This window comes from Stegostoma tigrinum, chromosome 46 (assembly GCF_030684315.1).
Source record: "Stegostoma tigrinum isolate sSteTig4 chromosome 46, sSteTig4.hap1, whole genome shotgun sequence".
Classification (NCBI taxonomy): domain Eukaryota; kingdom Metazoa; phylum Chordata; class Chondrichthyes; order Orectolobiformes; family Stegostomatidae; genus Stegostoma; species Stegostoma tigrinum.
The window spans coordinates 4,376,857-4,391,556 of NC_081399.1; the positions used below are offsets into that span (position 1 = coordinate 4,376,857).

At 48.8% G+C, this 14,700-nt stretch overlaps 1 protein-coding gene across 2 annotated transcripts in view; it reads right to left on the reverse strand.

The window, feature by feature from the left end:
* Window positions 1-14,312, reverse strand: part of LOC125449579 (oxysterol-binding protein 1-like) — a 68,334-nt gene extending 54,022 nt beyond the window's left edge. The window contains exon 1 of one of the 2 annotated variants that reach the window (XM_059642778.1): window positions 13,869-14,312. In XM_059642778.1, coding sequence (XP_059498761.1) covers window positions 13,869-13,990 — 122 coding nt within the window. In that variant the 5' untranslated portion in view covers window positions 13,991-14,312. Of the gene's footprint in view, window positions 1-2,644; window positions 2,765-13,868 lie in introns of those variants that run through there. The other variant, XM_059642779.1, reaches the window with a different exon arrangement.
* Window positions 14,313-14,700: the final 388 nt, after the last annotated feature.

Consider the following 14,700-nt stretch of genomic DNA (forward strand, 5'->3'; position numbering starts at 1 on the left):
ATCCGTAACCCCATGTGAACATCCTGGAAACATGGATTCAAATCCCACCCTACCAGGCAAAGTAAAATTCGAATTCAACCAAAGTCTAGGATCAAAAGTTAACCTTGTGGCAACCATGTAATGACTGTCTGTTGTCATAAAACCTATCACTGGACCAATAACTTTAAGAAAGGAAAGCCACCACCCTCACCTGGTCTAGCCTTCAGGTAACAGCAGAAATGCGGGTGACTCAGAACTACCTCCTGAGCAATAGGGATTGGCAATGCTGACCGAGACAGTGGCACCCACACCCTCAGACAGGAAAAACTAAAAAAGGGGGGAAAAAAACAACAGAACAAAATGCCCTGGGTTTTCCTAACTAATCTGTGAAATGGCCTAAAAGCCAAAGGGTTTAAGGCAATTAGCGATGGGAAACAAAGGCTGGCTTTGTCATCTACATCCTATGAACGAACAGAGAATACATTTTAAAAAAAACCTAAAACTTCTTGTTTTGCGGGAGTTTGCCGTTTGCACATTGGATGCCCAATTCCCTAGATTACAGCACAGGCACTGTTTCATATCAGTGGCAGCACATCCCTTTAAGATGGCCAGTATTGTGTAAAGTGGTACAAAATGTGCCTTTTTCCCTTTATTGCATGGAATGCAAATATGATGGAACAATTGGGCCAAATGGTCCCATTTGTATGACAGGTCTGCTGCAATTTTACAAAATTGCTTTAAAGGTAGCAACAGAAGGGCATGATGAGGCGTGTAAGGTGAAAAATGGATTAAGCAAGAAAGGCAAAGGTCCAGAGAAAGATATGAACTCCAGTCTGGGTGAAGTATAAAAGGCGCAGAAGTTATGCTGCTTTATACAAAACTGCAGTGCGACCCCATATGGGCTAATGAGGGGAGATCTGGGCACCAAAACCTCAAAGGATATACTGGCCTTGGAGTGAGTACAATGTAACTTAACATGAATGACCTCTGCACTTCAAGGGCTAAGTTATCAGGACAAATTATCCAATTAGGCCAGTTATCTCTAGAATTCAGGAGCTTAAGGGGTGATCCAATCAAAGACTTCAAGGTATTAACAGAAAAAGACAGGGTAGATACAGCTAAACTATTTCCACCTGTTTAGAATTCTAGAACTCGTGGGGCATCGTCTCAGAATTAGGGCTGGAACATTCATGGGAGGTGTTAGGGAGCGGTCTGACACACGAAAAGTGAGGGGGGTTTGGAACTATCTTCCATAAATGGTGGTTGATGCTGGATCAGTTGTTCATGTTTACTCCAAGATAGATAATTTTTTGTCAGGCAGAAGTATTTGGTGACATAAGCCAAGGGCAGGTATGTGCAATTAGACCACAAAACAGCCATTGAACAAGCTCAAGGCGCTAAACAGTCAACACTTGTCCCTATAAACAAATATCCGATACATGAAATAAGGTGCCCGCTGAGAAACGTACTGAAGCATTCTCAAAACTGAAGAATCAGAGGCCAAGATAAAGCAGGGAATAAACAGATGCAATCAAGATGTTCTCACTCAAGAGCAGAGCAGGCTCATTTGGCTAGCTGGCCCAACGTATTCCGACGTCCTCATTGGAATACACAGAGCAGGATGGCTAAAGGGACCGATGGAGTGGCGTTTATATCACTGGACTAGAAATCAAGACAGCGCAAGCTCAAATAACACCATGGTGCTATTAGACTTAGAGGTCAGCTTCATAATTAGCCAAAGAAAATTTTCTTCAGGACCACTGGGATGGAGCAGGGGAACAAGTTTCTATCCATTGCTCTTCTGAAGAGTTGGCATGGCTCCTCCAACACTGGCAACATCCTTAAAACTTTTCTGAACACTTTCAAGTTTAACAATATCTTTCCTGTAGCAAGGAGACCATAATTCAATGCAGTATTCTAAAAGTAGCCTAACCATTTCCCATACAGTCATTACATGACCTTCCAATTCCTACACTCAATGCACTGACCACTGAAGGCAAGCATACCAAACAGCTTTGCTATCTTGTCGACATGGGACTCCACTTTCAAGGAACTACGAACCTGCACTCCAAGGCCCCTTGGTTCAGCAACACTCCCCAGGACCTCACTCAGTCCGTAGGTCCTGCCCTGATTTACCCTGTCCATGTGTAGCAACTCAGTTATCTAAATTAAACTCCACGTGCCACTCCTCAGTCCATCTGATCAAGATCCCGTTGTACTCAGAGATAACCTTCTTCACCGTCCACTCACCTCTAATTTTGGTGTCATTTGCAAATTTTCTAACCATGACTCTTGCATTTATGTGAATAATTTGGATGTAAATGAGAAAATGCACTGGACCCAGCACCAATCCCTGCTGCACACCACTGGTCACAGGCCTCCAGTCTGAAAAACAACCCTCCACCACCAGCCTCCATTCCCTACCCTCTCCCCAACCAATTCTGTATCCAAATGGCCAGTTCTCCCTGTATTCCATGATCTAAAGGTGCTAACCAGTCTACCATGAGGAACCTGTCAAATGCTTCACTGAAGTCATTACAGATCACATCTACTGCTCTGCCTTCATCAATCCTCTTTGCCACTTATTCAAACAGCTCAATCAAGTCAGTGAAACACAATTTCCCCATGCACAAAGCAATGATGACAATCCCTAATCAGTCCTCACCTTTCCAAATACACGTGAATCCTGTTCCTCAGAATCCTCTTCAACAACTTGCACCACTGGCACAAGGTCACCAGTCTGTGTTCTCCGGCTTTTTCTTATCAGCTTTCTTCAATAGTGGCACGTTAGCCAGGCTCCAATTTTTCTGCAACTCACCCGCAGCTATCGATAATACAAATATTTCAAGGAAGCAGCCCAGCAATCATTCCCCTAGCTTCGCACAAAGTTCTAGAGTAAACCTGATCGAGTCCTGGGGATTATCCAACCTTTGTGCGTTTTATCATGTCCAGCATGCCCTCCTCTGTAACATGAACACTTCAAGAAATTGCTATTTATTTCCCCGCAGACAGTTGCTGTGGCAGTCACTCAGAGAGGTCTTAAAGAGAGAATTAAAAGTGATTGCCAAAAAACCAAAAACATCAAAACATTTTTGAACATAGAATTTCCACGATTTAGAATATGATGCCTGAAAGGGCTGCAAGAAATTGTTTTAAAAGGGAAGATATGTATTTCAGGCACTTAAAAAACGGACAGCTCTACAGGTCAATAGCAAAGGGAAGCAGAACAAACTGGATAGCTCTACCAAAAAGCCATTACGTCACAATGGGCCAAAAAGCCTCACATGGACGTATCCCCATCTCTAGCCTAGGGGAGCACCTACAAATCCCCTAATCTCCGTGTGAGAATGTTTTGCATGTCACCATTGCTTCTAATCATCAATTACCTTAAATCTGTGCCCGCTCATTGTGTCATTCCAGCATCAGACAGTCTCACCACTAGGCCATCATTGAGGAGGTATTATCACTGGACTGTTAATCTAGGAGGCCCAGATAACACACTGGGGATGCAAGTTTGAATCCTGCCACAGCAGATGGAATTTGCATTCAATAAAATTCTGGAATTAAGAACCTAATGATGACCGTGAATCCATTGCCGATTGTCAGAAAATCCCATCTGGTTCACTAATGTCCTTTAGGGAAGGAAACTGCCATCCATATCTGGTCTGGCCTACATGTGATTCCAAGCACACAGCAATGCAGTTGAGTCTTAGCTGCCCTCTGGGCAATTAGGAATAGGCAATAAGTGCTGGCCCAGCCAGTGACGCCCTCGCCCCATGAATGAATAAAGGAAAAACTCCACTTGCGATCTTCAGAACTCTATTTCAGTTCCTCTGGAGCTTTTCACTGATGAAAATAGGAACCCATTCTCTTCTTCACATCTTATCCAACATCTTCCTATCCTTTCTAGAGTCTAACATCCAGAACTAGCTGTAATCCTCCAACTGAGGTCAAACTAATGTTTTGTCAAGTTCAACCTAATTGCCTGGCTCCTGCACTATGCTATAACCAAGGATACTGTAAGCTAAGTTAAGCAAACACTCAACCTGTCCTTTAACCTTCAATGATTGTTGGACAAACACACCTGGGGCCCTTCAACCATTTAAATAGTTATTTTTTCTCTAGATCCAAATTAAAATCGAGCCACTGAATGATCCCAGCCTGCATATCGTTCTTTAGAACAGCCTTCAAGGATCATTACCAGATTTGACACATTCACAATTTAATCCAAGAGACCAGTAAAATGCAAAACTCAACCACGAGGAGATAAACACCATGGATACAAATTCATGGGAAGATACGTAAATCCTGGAGATAGGAATGGAGTTTAGTGGGAAACTGGCGTGTAGCAAAGATGCAGGATTGGACCAAATGGCCTGTTCTGGTTTAGGAGACTCAACAGAATTGTAGTAATCACTAAATCTGGTCAGTTTAACCTCATCGGTCACCATGCCTCAGGCAATGGGCAAGCTTGAGAAGGCTGCATCTTCACGCTAAACTCGATGGCCACAGAAACGGAACCGGTACTGTTCATATACTCAAACAGCACAGAAGATGGCCCTTTGGTTGTTAGGATCTGTGCTGTCAAAAATACACTACAACCTATACTAAAGCCACTTCTCCACCTAGTCCCATAGCCTCAAATATCATGACCCTTTAAGTACTTCCTGAAGGTTATGAAGTTTCCCACCTCAACTACACTCCCAGTCAGTACATCCCAGGTCCCCACCCTCTGGTTGAAATGGCTTTTTGCGAAATCTCCTCTAAACCTCCTGCCCTGTATATTTGTGCCCCTTGTTAACAGCCCTCCAACTAAGAGGAGCAGTTGCTTTCTATTCAGCCTGTTCATGTATTCACATGTCCTCAATCTTAAATATCTCTTCAACTCACCTCTCAACCGTTTCTGCTTAGAAGAAACCATCCTGAGCTTATCAAGCCTCTGTTTCTAGCTGAAATGCTCCAACATAGGCAACAGCCTGCTGAATCTCATCTGCACCCCTTCAAGTGCAATCAGATCCTTTCTATAGCATGGGGACCAGACTTAGTACTTCAGCTATGACCGAAGCCAAGTTCTGTACAGTTCCAACATGTCCTCATTGCTCATATAACCTAAGCCATGACCAATAGAGGCGGGTGTGCCATAAGGCTCAACTACTTATTCGTATGATCATTTTCAGAGATCTGTGCACAAGCACCCCAAAATCCTCAGGCTTCCTAGTTTCATGCCATTCATTGAGGACTCTTGTCATCTTCATTCTTCCAAAACACCATCTCACGTTTATCAGGTTTATAAGTTGCATCTGACCAATCCATCTCGTTCCTCCTACAACCTAACACCTTCCTTCTTACTGTTAATCACACGGCCAATCTTTGGCATCCAGCAATTAGCTTATTGTCCGCAAGCCCCAGCTACACCTTACCCAACGTTTTCATCGACGACATTTTTAAATATCACAAACAGTAAGGGAGCCAACACTGCTCTCTCTCCTACACCAGTGCACACCAGATTCCTGGCAGTATCACTCCACATCACAACTTATCCACCCAGTCTATCGCATAAACCAGAGTATAAAGTAGCCCATCTGATTGGCACACTATCTGGCATCGCCACATAATCGCAGCAATGAGGGGTCTACAAAATGACTGTAGTAACTGATCAAGTCATTACTTCAACGTCATTAGTTACAGTCCTGGACACCCACACCCCACCCACGAATTCTATGAAAGCACTGCAGATGCACTTAGACCCTGAAGGCTGCAGATCAAGAAATCGGATTACGATCACCTCAAGCATAATTTGTGATCCCAATAAAGGCATGTTTGTAAAACTTTGGGATGAGACGGCCCCACACAGTCCTGGCTATCACAACTCTGACGCCGATATCCTGACTTGCTCAATCTCTGCACACACTGGTCTACACTTGTTTGCTCATCTCTCCCTGGCCACCAGGTCCGAAACCTAGCCCATTACACCCTTATCTACGACTCTGTCCAACCCTATCTCTGACGTTTCCCAACCTAAACAGCCTTCCCTATCTCCGTAACCATTGCAGTCTTGACAGCCCGTCCTATCTCCAAGTTCATCCAGTCTCTGCAACCCCACTCTTGTAACCTCATGCTCCAACTTCCCTCAAGTCTTGAGTACCTTGAGAATCTCTGATTAGAATATTGGAATCATTCCACCATTGGTGGCCATGCTTTCAGCTAAGACCCACAACCTCGAATCCCATCCTGAAGCCCCTATGCTTTTTGACATTTCTTCCTCTTACAGATGCGCCTTAAAAACTACTTGATTGGCCAGGCTTATCTTTTGAAAGCACCTTTGGACAACTTGCTGTAGTTATAAACATTCTTAAGTCGATAGCAAACATCGACAGATTTCTCCCTGGAAAGCAGCCAGAGTTTCCACGTTGAATATTGACTTTGCAGATGGTGCGAAGGTTATGGGCACGATGCTATGGATAAGCATGTTAAATCGTGGTCAGGGAGCACACCCCAGGCATGTATTCAGAATTTGCAGATTACAAGGTGATCTGTTCAAGATAATTAAAGTTGACAGTTTCTACATCAACTGTATTTCTTCTTGTGGGCTTGGCAGGGAAGGAGGGGGAACACAGAGCAAAGGGTCACAATTGTCACCTTGGTGTCTAGCCTTTAAAGGGTCATGTCAGGAAGCATTAAATGTGAACAGTCATCAATAGCCAGATAAACAGAGACCTCTATCCCAGGCCCGGCAAAAAATTCTTTTCAATCTGTGTGGTCAATTGGAAAGCTCAAAAGGGGAGAGATAGTTGATCATCTGCGATTTAATTCAATCTAGTAGAACAGGCTCCAATGGGTTGAATGGCCTGCCCCACTCTGATGTGTTTTCTGTCAGATTGGCAATTGACATAGCAAGACGAGTGGGATTTCAGACTGGGCCCAAGTGTTTACTGGGACAGAGTCACAACCTGCTTGCAAAAGCCACTCTCTCCCAGGGCCAGAGTGGGTTTATTGCATCTACAAGGGTGGCCTGAGGGGACAGACTGAGAAAAAGACAGCTCTAAAAGCAACCTGGGTCCAGGAAACAGCAGACTGCCTTAACAGAAGGTGAGGATTATAAGTGATTGATTGGAACACAGCCAAGTATTTTTCACAGAGGAAAGGACAGGCCAGTGACTCAGTTCAATGGTCCTGTATGGAATGTGACTGTACTTCCTCGTTCAATGCTGCCACACCAGGACACGCTACAGGAAGTAAAGGCCAAGCATTTAGATTTTTTTAAAAATTCATTCATGACACGAGGGGGTGGCTGGCCATGCCAGCATTTATTGTGGTTCTGGAGTCACATGAAGTTCTGACCAGACAAGGATGGCAGTTTCTTTCCCCAAGAGACATTAGTGAACCAGATGGGTTTTTCCGACAACTGACAATCATTTCATTCAACTCTCAATTCCAGACTTATTTAATTGAATTCAAATTCCACCATCTGCTGTGGAGGAGTTCAAACCTGGATCCTCAGAACATTGCCTGGGTCCCTCAAGGCCATCGCCTTCACCTTTATATGATATTGTAAACGCTACTCAAATATACCTTAGCACCAAACTCCATAAGAGATCTAAATTTGATCAGAAGTGGAGCTTCATCAACATGGTCCTTCCCGGTCTCCACACAGGAACTATAAGGAATTCCAGAATTTAAAGGGCTCCACAGGGAGACCTTGTTTCAAATAATGTGGGCAGCCTTTGGCTCCTCATTGAAGGATGGATGGACCTAAGCTGGGGGTGTGGATTGGAGCTAGTTGGCCAGGCTATCCAAGAAATGAGCTGGTTGCCTGATAAGAAAGAGCGGACAGACTGACCAGAAGACTGAGACACTTCCAGAGCTTGAGGCAATAAAAGTCAGCAAGCAAAGTCAATGAAGCGTGGAATGGTTTTGTCAAAATTGATGTGAGAAAGCTATTTAATCTCTTGGACGAGACCAAAAACAAGAGGACAGACTGGACTGGAATGTTTCTTTGTCACAGGGAGAGCAATCAAGTCTCTGAATATTTATGCAGTGGACACATTCTTGTTAGACAGGGGGAAATCACAGGCTATTGGAAATTGGGAACACAAATACATCAACCACAACCTTACTAAAGGGCATAAAGAGTCAAATGCCACCACCTACTCTTGCTGAAATGTTCACACAATCGCGTTCGGACATCTAAACACAGAACCCAAGAGTGAGCTCAGAAAGTGTATCATGTATTTCATGCATGCGCACACAGGAGGCACTTGAAAGGGACAGGACGGTGACAGGCAAGCAGGACATGTCAGCTGAGAGCACAAATTGGGATCGGCACAGTTTTGGTCCTGGGGGAAGGGATCTGCAAACAGATCTGGGCACGAAGACCTGCTCCACTGATCGACTGACTGGTAACTCACTCACAGGCGCGCACGTGCACGCACACACACACACAACGAGCAGGTCGAACAGAGTGGTGAATACTTGCCCATACACAAATGATGGCCTGTCAGGATGCCGCCGAGAGTTCAAGCAGCATGACAGAAATGCAATTTAAAGTTCCGAGGCCAGTCTCCTCTTGAAGACGAGATCAGACAGGAGACCCACTACAAGGGAAAACATCAGGGCAAAGATGGAGAGCAGAGCATGCAACGCACGAATAACAAATGCTCAAGAGTAGTTGGGTTTGGAGCATATCAAAAACAATGTGCTGGGTACCTTCAAAAAGCAACAGACCAAGTGGCTGACCAAACAAAAGTTCTGTCAGAGCAAGCACAAACTGTTCTTCCACATTTTCCTTTTAAAAGGTTTGTGAGATTTGAGCGGTGTGATCTTGGCCAGCATTTAATTCCCATTCCCGATTCCCCAGATAAGAGTCATTGCTGTGGGTCTGCAGGCCTGGATGGCAGGTTTCCTTCCCTAGAGAGGACATGCGTGAACCTGAAGGATTTATCATAATAATTAGCACTTGGTTACCTGGTCACCACTGGGCAAGTTTTGTTCAGTTTATTAAAAACCAAATTAAAAAATGTCACCAGAGATTTGAACCCTTGCCTCCAGAAACTTAGCCTAAGTTGCTGGAGTGATAGTCAGCAACATTTCTGCAACATTCCCCTTGTGGGGAAGTAGCAAGTTTCAGGGCATTAATATCAGGTCATTGCTTATAGGTTCAACAAGATATTGAGGAACAGTTTCTTTACCCAGAGGGGTGAGAACGTGAAACCATCAACCACGGGGACAAAGATCAGCAACAAGTGAGGAAAACCGCAACAAATAGTCCAAGAATGAAAGCTGAGAGTGGGCTAAAATACCTGTTATGGCAATTCCAACTCAGGGAGATCTGGTTTCATTAGAAAAAAACCCAGTACACATCATTCAAAGCTCTGAATAATTCAGGTTTACAAACATTATTCGATCACACGAGGCCACTATGGTCACAGCACTTTCACTTCCACCGTCCCAACCCAGAGGGGAACTGGATTGAGGGGCTGGAATCTAAATTATGCAGGAGGGTGGAATTTGATCAATGAAACAGACACCATCTGCTTCTGAGCTCAGCTGCTAGTCTCTCCACTCTTACGGCTACAGAGTGTTCTGTCAGCTGAGTACACACACAATAGAGTTCACAGCGCAGGACAGGGTCGAGAAAAAACAGGCCCAAAGTTTTTGAAACACAACAAGGCCCAGGGAATCAGACTTGCGTAACTGGGAATGAAACAATTTGTCACAATCAGAATCTCAGTACTATTAACTGAACAGTCAAGACCAGTCATGTGGTCTTATTAACGGAACAGTCACGAATGTGGTGCTCGAGATTATTCATAGCAGAATAATGTACATAGCTGCCCAGAATGTTCCCATGGAATGACACAGCACCACAACTTGGGTAACCACTAAAGAGACTGTCAAATGCAACCTGGCCCAGAATTTACAGTAGCTGCAGTCACAGGGCCCAGGTCAGTGCCAAGGGAATTGCAGTCTTTTGGATGAAACATCAAACCAAAACCCAATCCATTCCCTCTCCAGTGGGACGACTTCGAGAAAGTTTAGTGATTTGGGCCTAATCTCTATCCTCCAACTAAAGGAGGATAATAACTCAGGCGATCCCTAAGACAGACATTTCTTGGAGTTCGGTGTGCACAGTTCGGAGTTATGTCTCCAATATTCCAACAGCAGCTGCAGTTCGAACAATGCCTCATTGGTCATTAAGTGCTTTTGGACATCCTGAGGTCATTCTTTCAGATTTGACCTCGGCTCTCCTGACACGTACGCTGCTGGCCATGCGCTAGAGCAGACTCTGAAACTTCACCCAGATACTGGGCAATGACTTGATGTTTTGTGACACTTGTTTTCAAAAGAGAGTGCATTATTCCGGGGGGCTCCTGGGGCACAAAATTCCATCCAACAGGAAACAAAACTAAAGAAGTGGACGAAGTGCATTAAGAGCGCCTCATTCTATCCTGCAGCAGGTACAGAGTTTCACGAGACAGGGAGACACAGCCTGCTTCTACTATGTCTAAGTGTCCCATTTACCCTGAAGGACATACTGCAAAGTATTTATAACACAAACAGGTCAGCCCACTGGTACTCCACACCCCATCCCTCAGTATCTCGCCCTAACAACGCATTTGTCAATCCCCTCTCCCTTGAATGTGTGTCTAACTGGCTTAAGTGCAGCAAGCCACTCCCTGTCAGTCGTGAATCAAATATCCTGATTGTAATACCCACACCTCCACAAAATGTTCTAGACTTGACTGCCTGTGAAAACACTACCTCTATATCTACCCTAAGGAATGTGCATACATCACCCCTCAGCCTTTTCTCAACAAACGTAAACTGCACCCTGTCTGGTTATTTCTGATAGCAGAACTAAGAGGTTAAACCTATCACTCACGTGAATTTTTCTCTTGCGTATTCTCCAGTACCTCCTCTATCTCATCGTACAATGTGGAACCCAGAACTGTCCAAAGTAACCTTTAGCGTCATACGGAAACCAGAACAGACCATGGTAACTCCCCGGGCAATATGGAAACGGGTACCATGCAGTATCTCCTGGTGAGACGCTGATACTGGAACTGCGCACACGTGGAGGTCTTTGCAAGTTTCTGACAAATTTAGGGTAACTTCTCCTCCAGAAATGAATTCCGCTATGAGACTTGAATTTTTACAACAGCCACACTATCACCAATTACAACCATTCGCGTATTTGCAAGTGACAGATACAGACCTCTCAACCCTTATCTCTAATCCCAATGCAAACTGTCTGTCCAAACAGACTGCAGCTTCAACAATCTCATCAAAAACTCCTGCCTGACCAACTGGGACATGAAAATTCCTTGTTCATTTCAAAACATGTCCCTCTCTGGAAGGCCATTTCAAGCAGGCAGGCAATCCAATAACTGGCTGACCTGTAGAGCTGTACCGAGAATTGTTGGCTCGCAGAACCTTGATCCTGCCAAAGGAAGCAGTGAAGCAGACCCAGGAAACCCCCAAGATAATTCTGACCACGCAGTGTGCAACGTCAGCAGCAAAAACAACTACTCCCCGTTTCCTCACCACTCTCCCAGTCTTCAGTTGTCCCCTCGTTCTCTCTCTCCCCCTTCCTCTCTTCACTCCTTACAGCCCTCTCCAGCAAGCCCCTAAGTAGTCACATGGCTCGAAGCATTATCATTACCAAGTCAATCGCCTAAATATTTTGATATACTTTGAACTCTGAAGAATGGTCACTGGACCAAAACGTTAATTCTGCTTTCTCTCTCCACAGACGTTGCCAGGCCTTCTGAGTTTCTACAGCAATTTCTGTTTTTGTACTTAAATGTAGTGAAAGCTCCCAACTACCTTTACAAAGGGTGATTCCCAAAGACTCACTATCCACTGCATTTTTTAAAAATCTTCAGTCCCATCCAACCTTCCTGCTGTTTATCTTAAACTTACACTCGCTGGTCATCAGCACGTCAAAAAGGAAAACATTCCTTCCGATAGATGCACCCCTTAAATTGGCACATCTAAACCATGCTCCCCCTTAGTCATCTTTGCTCTCTCTCCCCCCCCCCCCCCAACCACTCCGGCTCCCTCCCCACTATCTCTCTCTCTCTCTCTCTCCCCCCCACCCACCCCACTCCGGCTCCCTCTTCCCCCTCCCCCCCCACTCCGGCTCCCTCTTCCCCCTCCCCCCCCACTCCGGCTCCCTCTTCCCCCTCCCCCCCCACTCCGGCTCCCTCTTCCCCCTCCCCCCCCCACTCCGGCTCCCTCTTCCCCCTCCCCCCCCCACTCCGGCTCCCTCTTCCCCCTCCCCCCCCCACTCCGGCTCCCTCTTCCCCCTCCCCCCCCCCACTCCGGCTCCCTCTTCCCCCTCCCCCCCCCACCCACCCCACTCCGGCTCCCTCTTCCCCCTCCCCCCCCCACCCACCCCACTCCGGGTCCCTCTTCACCACCCCCCCCACCCCACTCCGGGTCCCTCTTCACCACCTCCCCCCCCACCCCACTCCGGGTCCCTCTTCACCACCACCCCCCCACCCCACTCCGGGTCCCTCTTCACCACCACCCCCCCCCCACCCCACTCCGGGTCCCTCTTCACCACCCCACCCCGGCTCCCTCTCCCCCCCCCCACCCCACTCCGGGTCCCTCTTCACCACCCCACCCCGGCTCCCTCTCCACCACCCCACCACTATGGCTCCCTCCCCAATTACTCTCCACCACCCCACCACTATGGCTCCCTCCCCAATTACTCTCCACCACCCCACCACTCCGGCTCCCTCCCCACTTTCTCTCCCCCCCCGACCACTCCGGCTCCCTCCCCACTTTCTCTCCCCCCCCCCCCCCCCCCCCACTTTCTCTCCCCCCCCCCCCCCCCACTTTCTCTCCCCCCCCCCCCCCACCACTCCGGCTCCCTCCCCACTTTCTCTCTCTCCCCCCCCCCCCCCCCCACCACCACTCCGGCTCCCTCCCCACTTTCTCTCTCCCCCCCCCCCCCCCCACCACTCCGGCTCCCTCCCCACTTTCTCTCTCCCCCCCCCCCCCCCCACCACTCCGGCTCCCTCCCCACTTTCTCTCTCTCTCTCTCTTCCCCCCACCCCCCACCACTCCGGCTCCCTCCCCACTATCTCTCTCTCTCTCTCTCTCTCTCTCTCTCCCCCCCTCCCCCCAACCACTCCGGCTCCCTCCCCACTATCTCTCTCTCTCTCTCTCCCCCCCCCCCCCCAACCACTCCGGCTCCCTCCCCACTATCTCTCTCTCTCTCTCTCCCCCCCCCCCCCCAACCACTCCGGCTCCCTCCCCACTATCTCTCTCTCTCTCTCTCCCCCCCCCCCCCCAACCACTCCGGCTCCCTCCCCACTATCTCTCTCTCTCTCTCTCCCCCCCCCCCCCCCAACCACTCCGGCTCCCTCCCCACTATCTCTCTCTCTCTCTCTCCCCCCCCCCCCCCAACCACTCCGGCTCCCTCCCCTCTCTCTCTCTCTCTCTCTCTCCCCCCCCCCCCAACCACTCCGGCTCCCTCCCCTCTCTCTCTCTCTCTCTCTCTCCCCCCCCCCCCCAACCACTCCGGCTCCCTCCCCTCTCTCTCTCTCTCTTCCCCCCCCCCAACACCACTCCGGCTCCCTCCCCACTTTCTCTCTCTTCCCCCCCCCCCACACCACTCCGGCTCCCTCCCCACTTTCTCTCTCTTCCCCCCCCCCCACACCACTCCGGCTCCCTCCCCACTTTCTCTCTCTTCCCCCCCCCCCACACCACTCCGGCTCCCTCCCCACTTTCTCTCTCTTCCCCCCCCCCCACACCACTCCGGCTCCCTCCCCACTTTCTCTTTCTCTCTCTTCCCCCCCCCCCAACACCACTCCGGCTCCCTCCCCACTTTCTCTCCCTCTCCCCACACCACTCCCTTCCCCAGCTCTCTTTCCCGTTACCTGTAGTAACTGAGCAGCCCGTTGCTCAGCACGAACCACCGCCGCTGGTAGCCCTTGATGTAGTTGGTCCATTTGAAGAGCCAGCCCTTGTAGGTGTCCGATGCCGACTTCAGCTCCGACATGGTGGCTTCTGTGTGCCGGCCCCCCGGGGGCCCTCCCCCCGGAGCGATGCCGCCGCAGCCTCCGCTGGGGATGAAGGTGAAGGCGTCCCCCCTCCACCCGGGGCCTACAGGCCGAGGCCTTGGGGCTGGGGGCTGGGGCCGGGGCCTTGCGTTGGGGAGAGGGGCGTCGGCCCCGCCGAGTTAACCTGTGACGGCCCGCTGCAGTGGTGTGGAAGCCCTGCGACTTGCCCAGGTCGCCGACAGAGACACGGACAGCAACACGACCGCCGGTTCCCGAGCGTCACTCCAGCCCCGGCCTCCTCCTCCCGACAACACCACACCACACCCCGCCCCCTTCCCTCCATTCCCGCTCGCCCCATTGGCCCAGTCGCTAGCGTCAGAGCTCCTCCTCCTACCACCGGGGTCCCTCGGTCTCGGCCTGTCTGTTGGTTGAAACGTCTGTCGCTCAAGGTTCCGCTGGTTAATTGGTCAAAACTCCCGTCTGTCAGCATGCATGGGTTCCGCTTCTCGCGTCCCATTGGCGTGGTCCACCGTCCATCAAGGTCCCGTTCTCTGATTGGTTACACCAACTGTCTGTTAGGGTGTTGCGGAAACATGGCTTAGATCGCCGATTGGTCAGCCATCAGTGCCGTGAAAGGCACTCCACTACTATTGGACAATTAAACGTTAATCATATGTCTGATCCACCCCCTGCCAGCAGTTCCCAATAT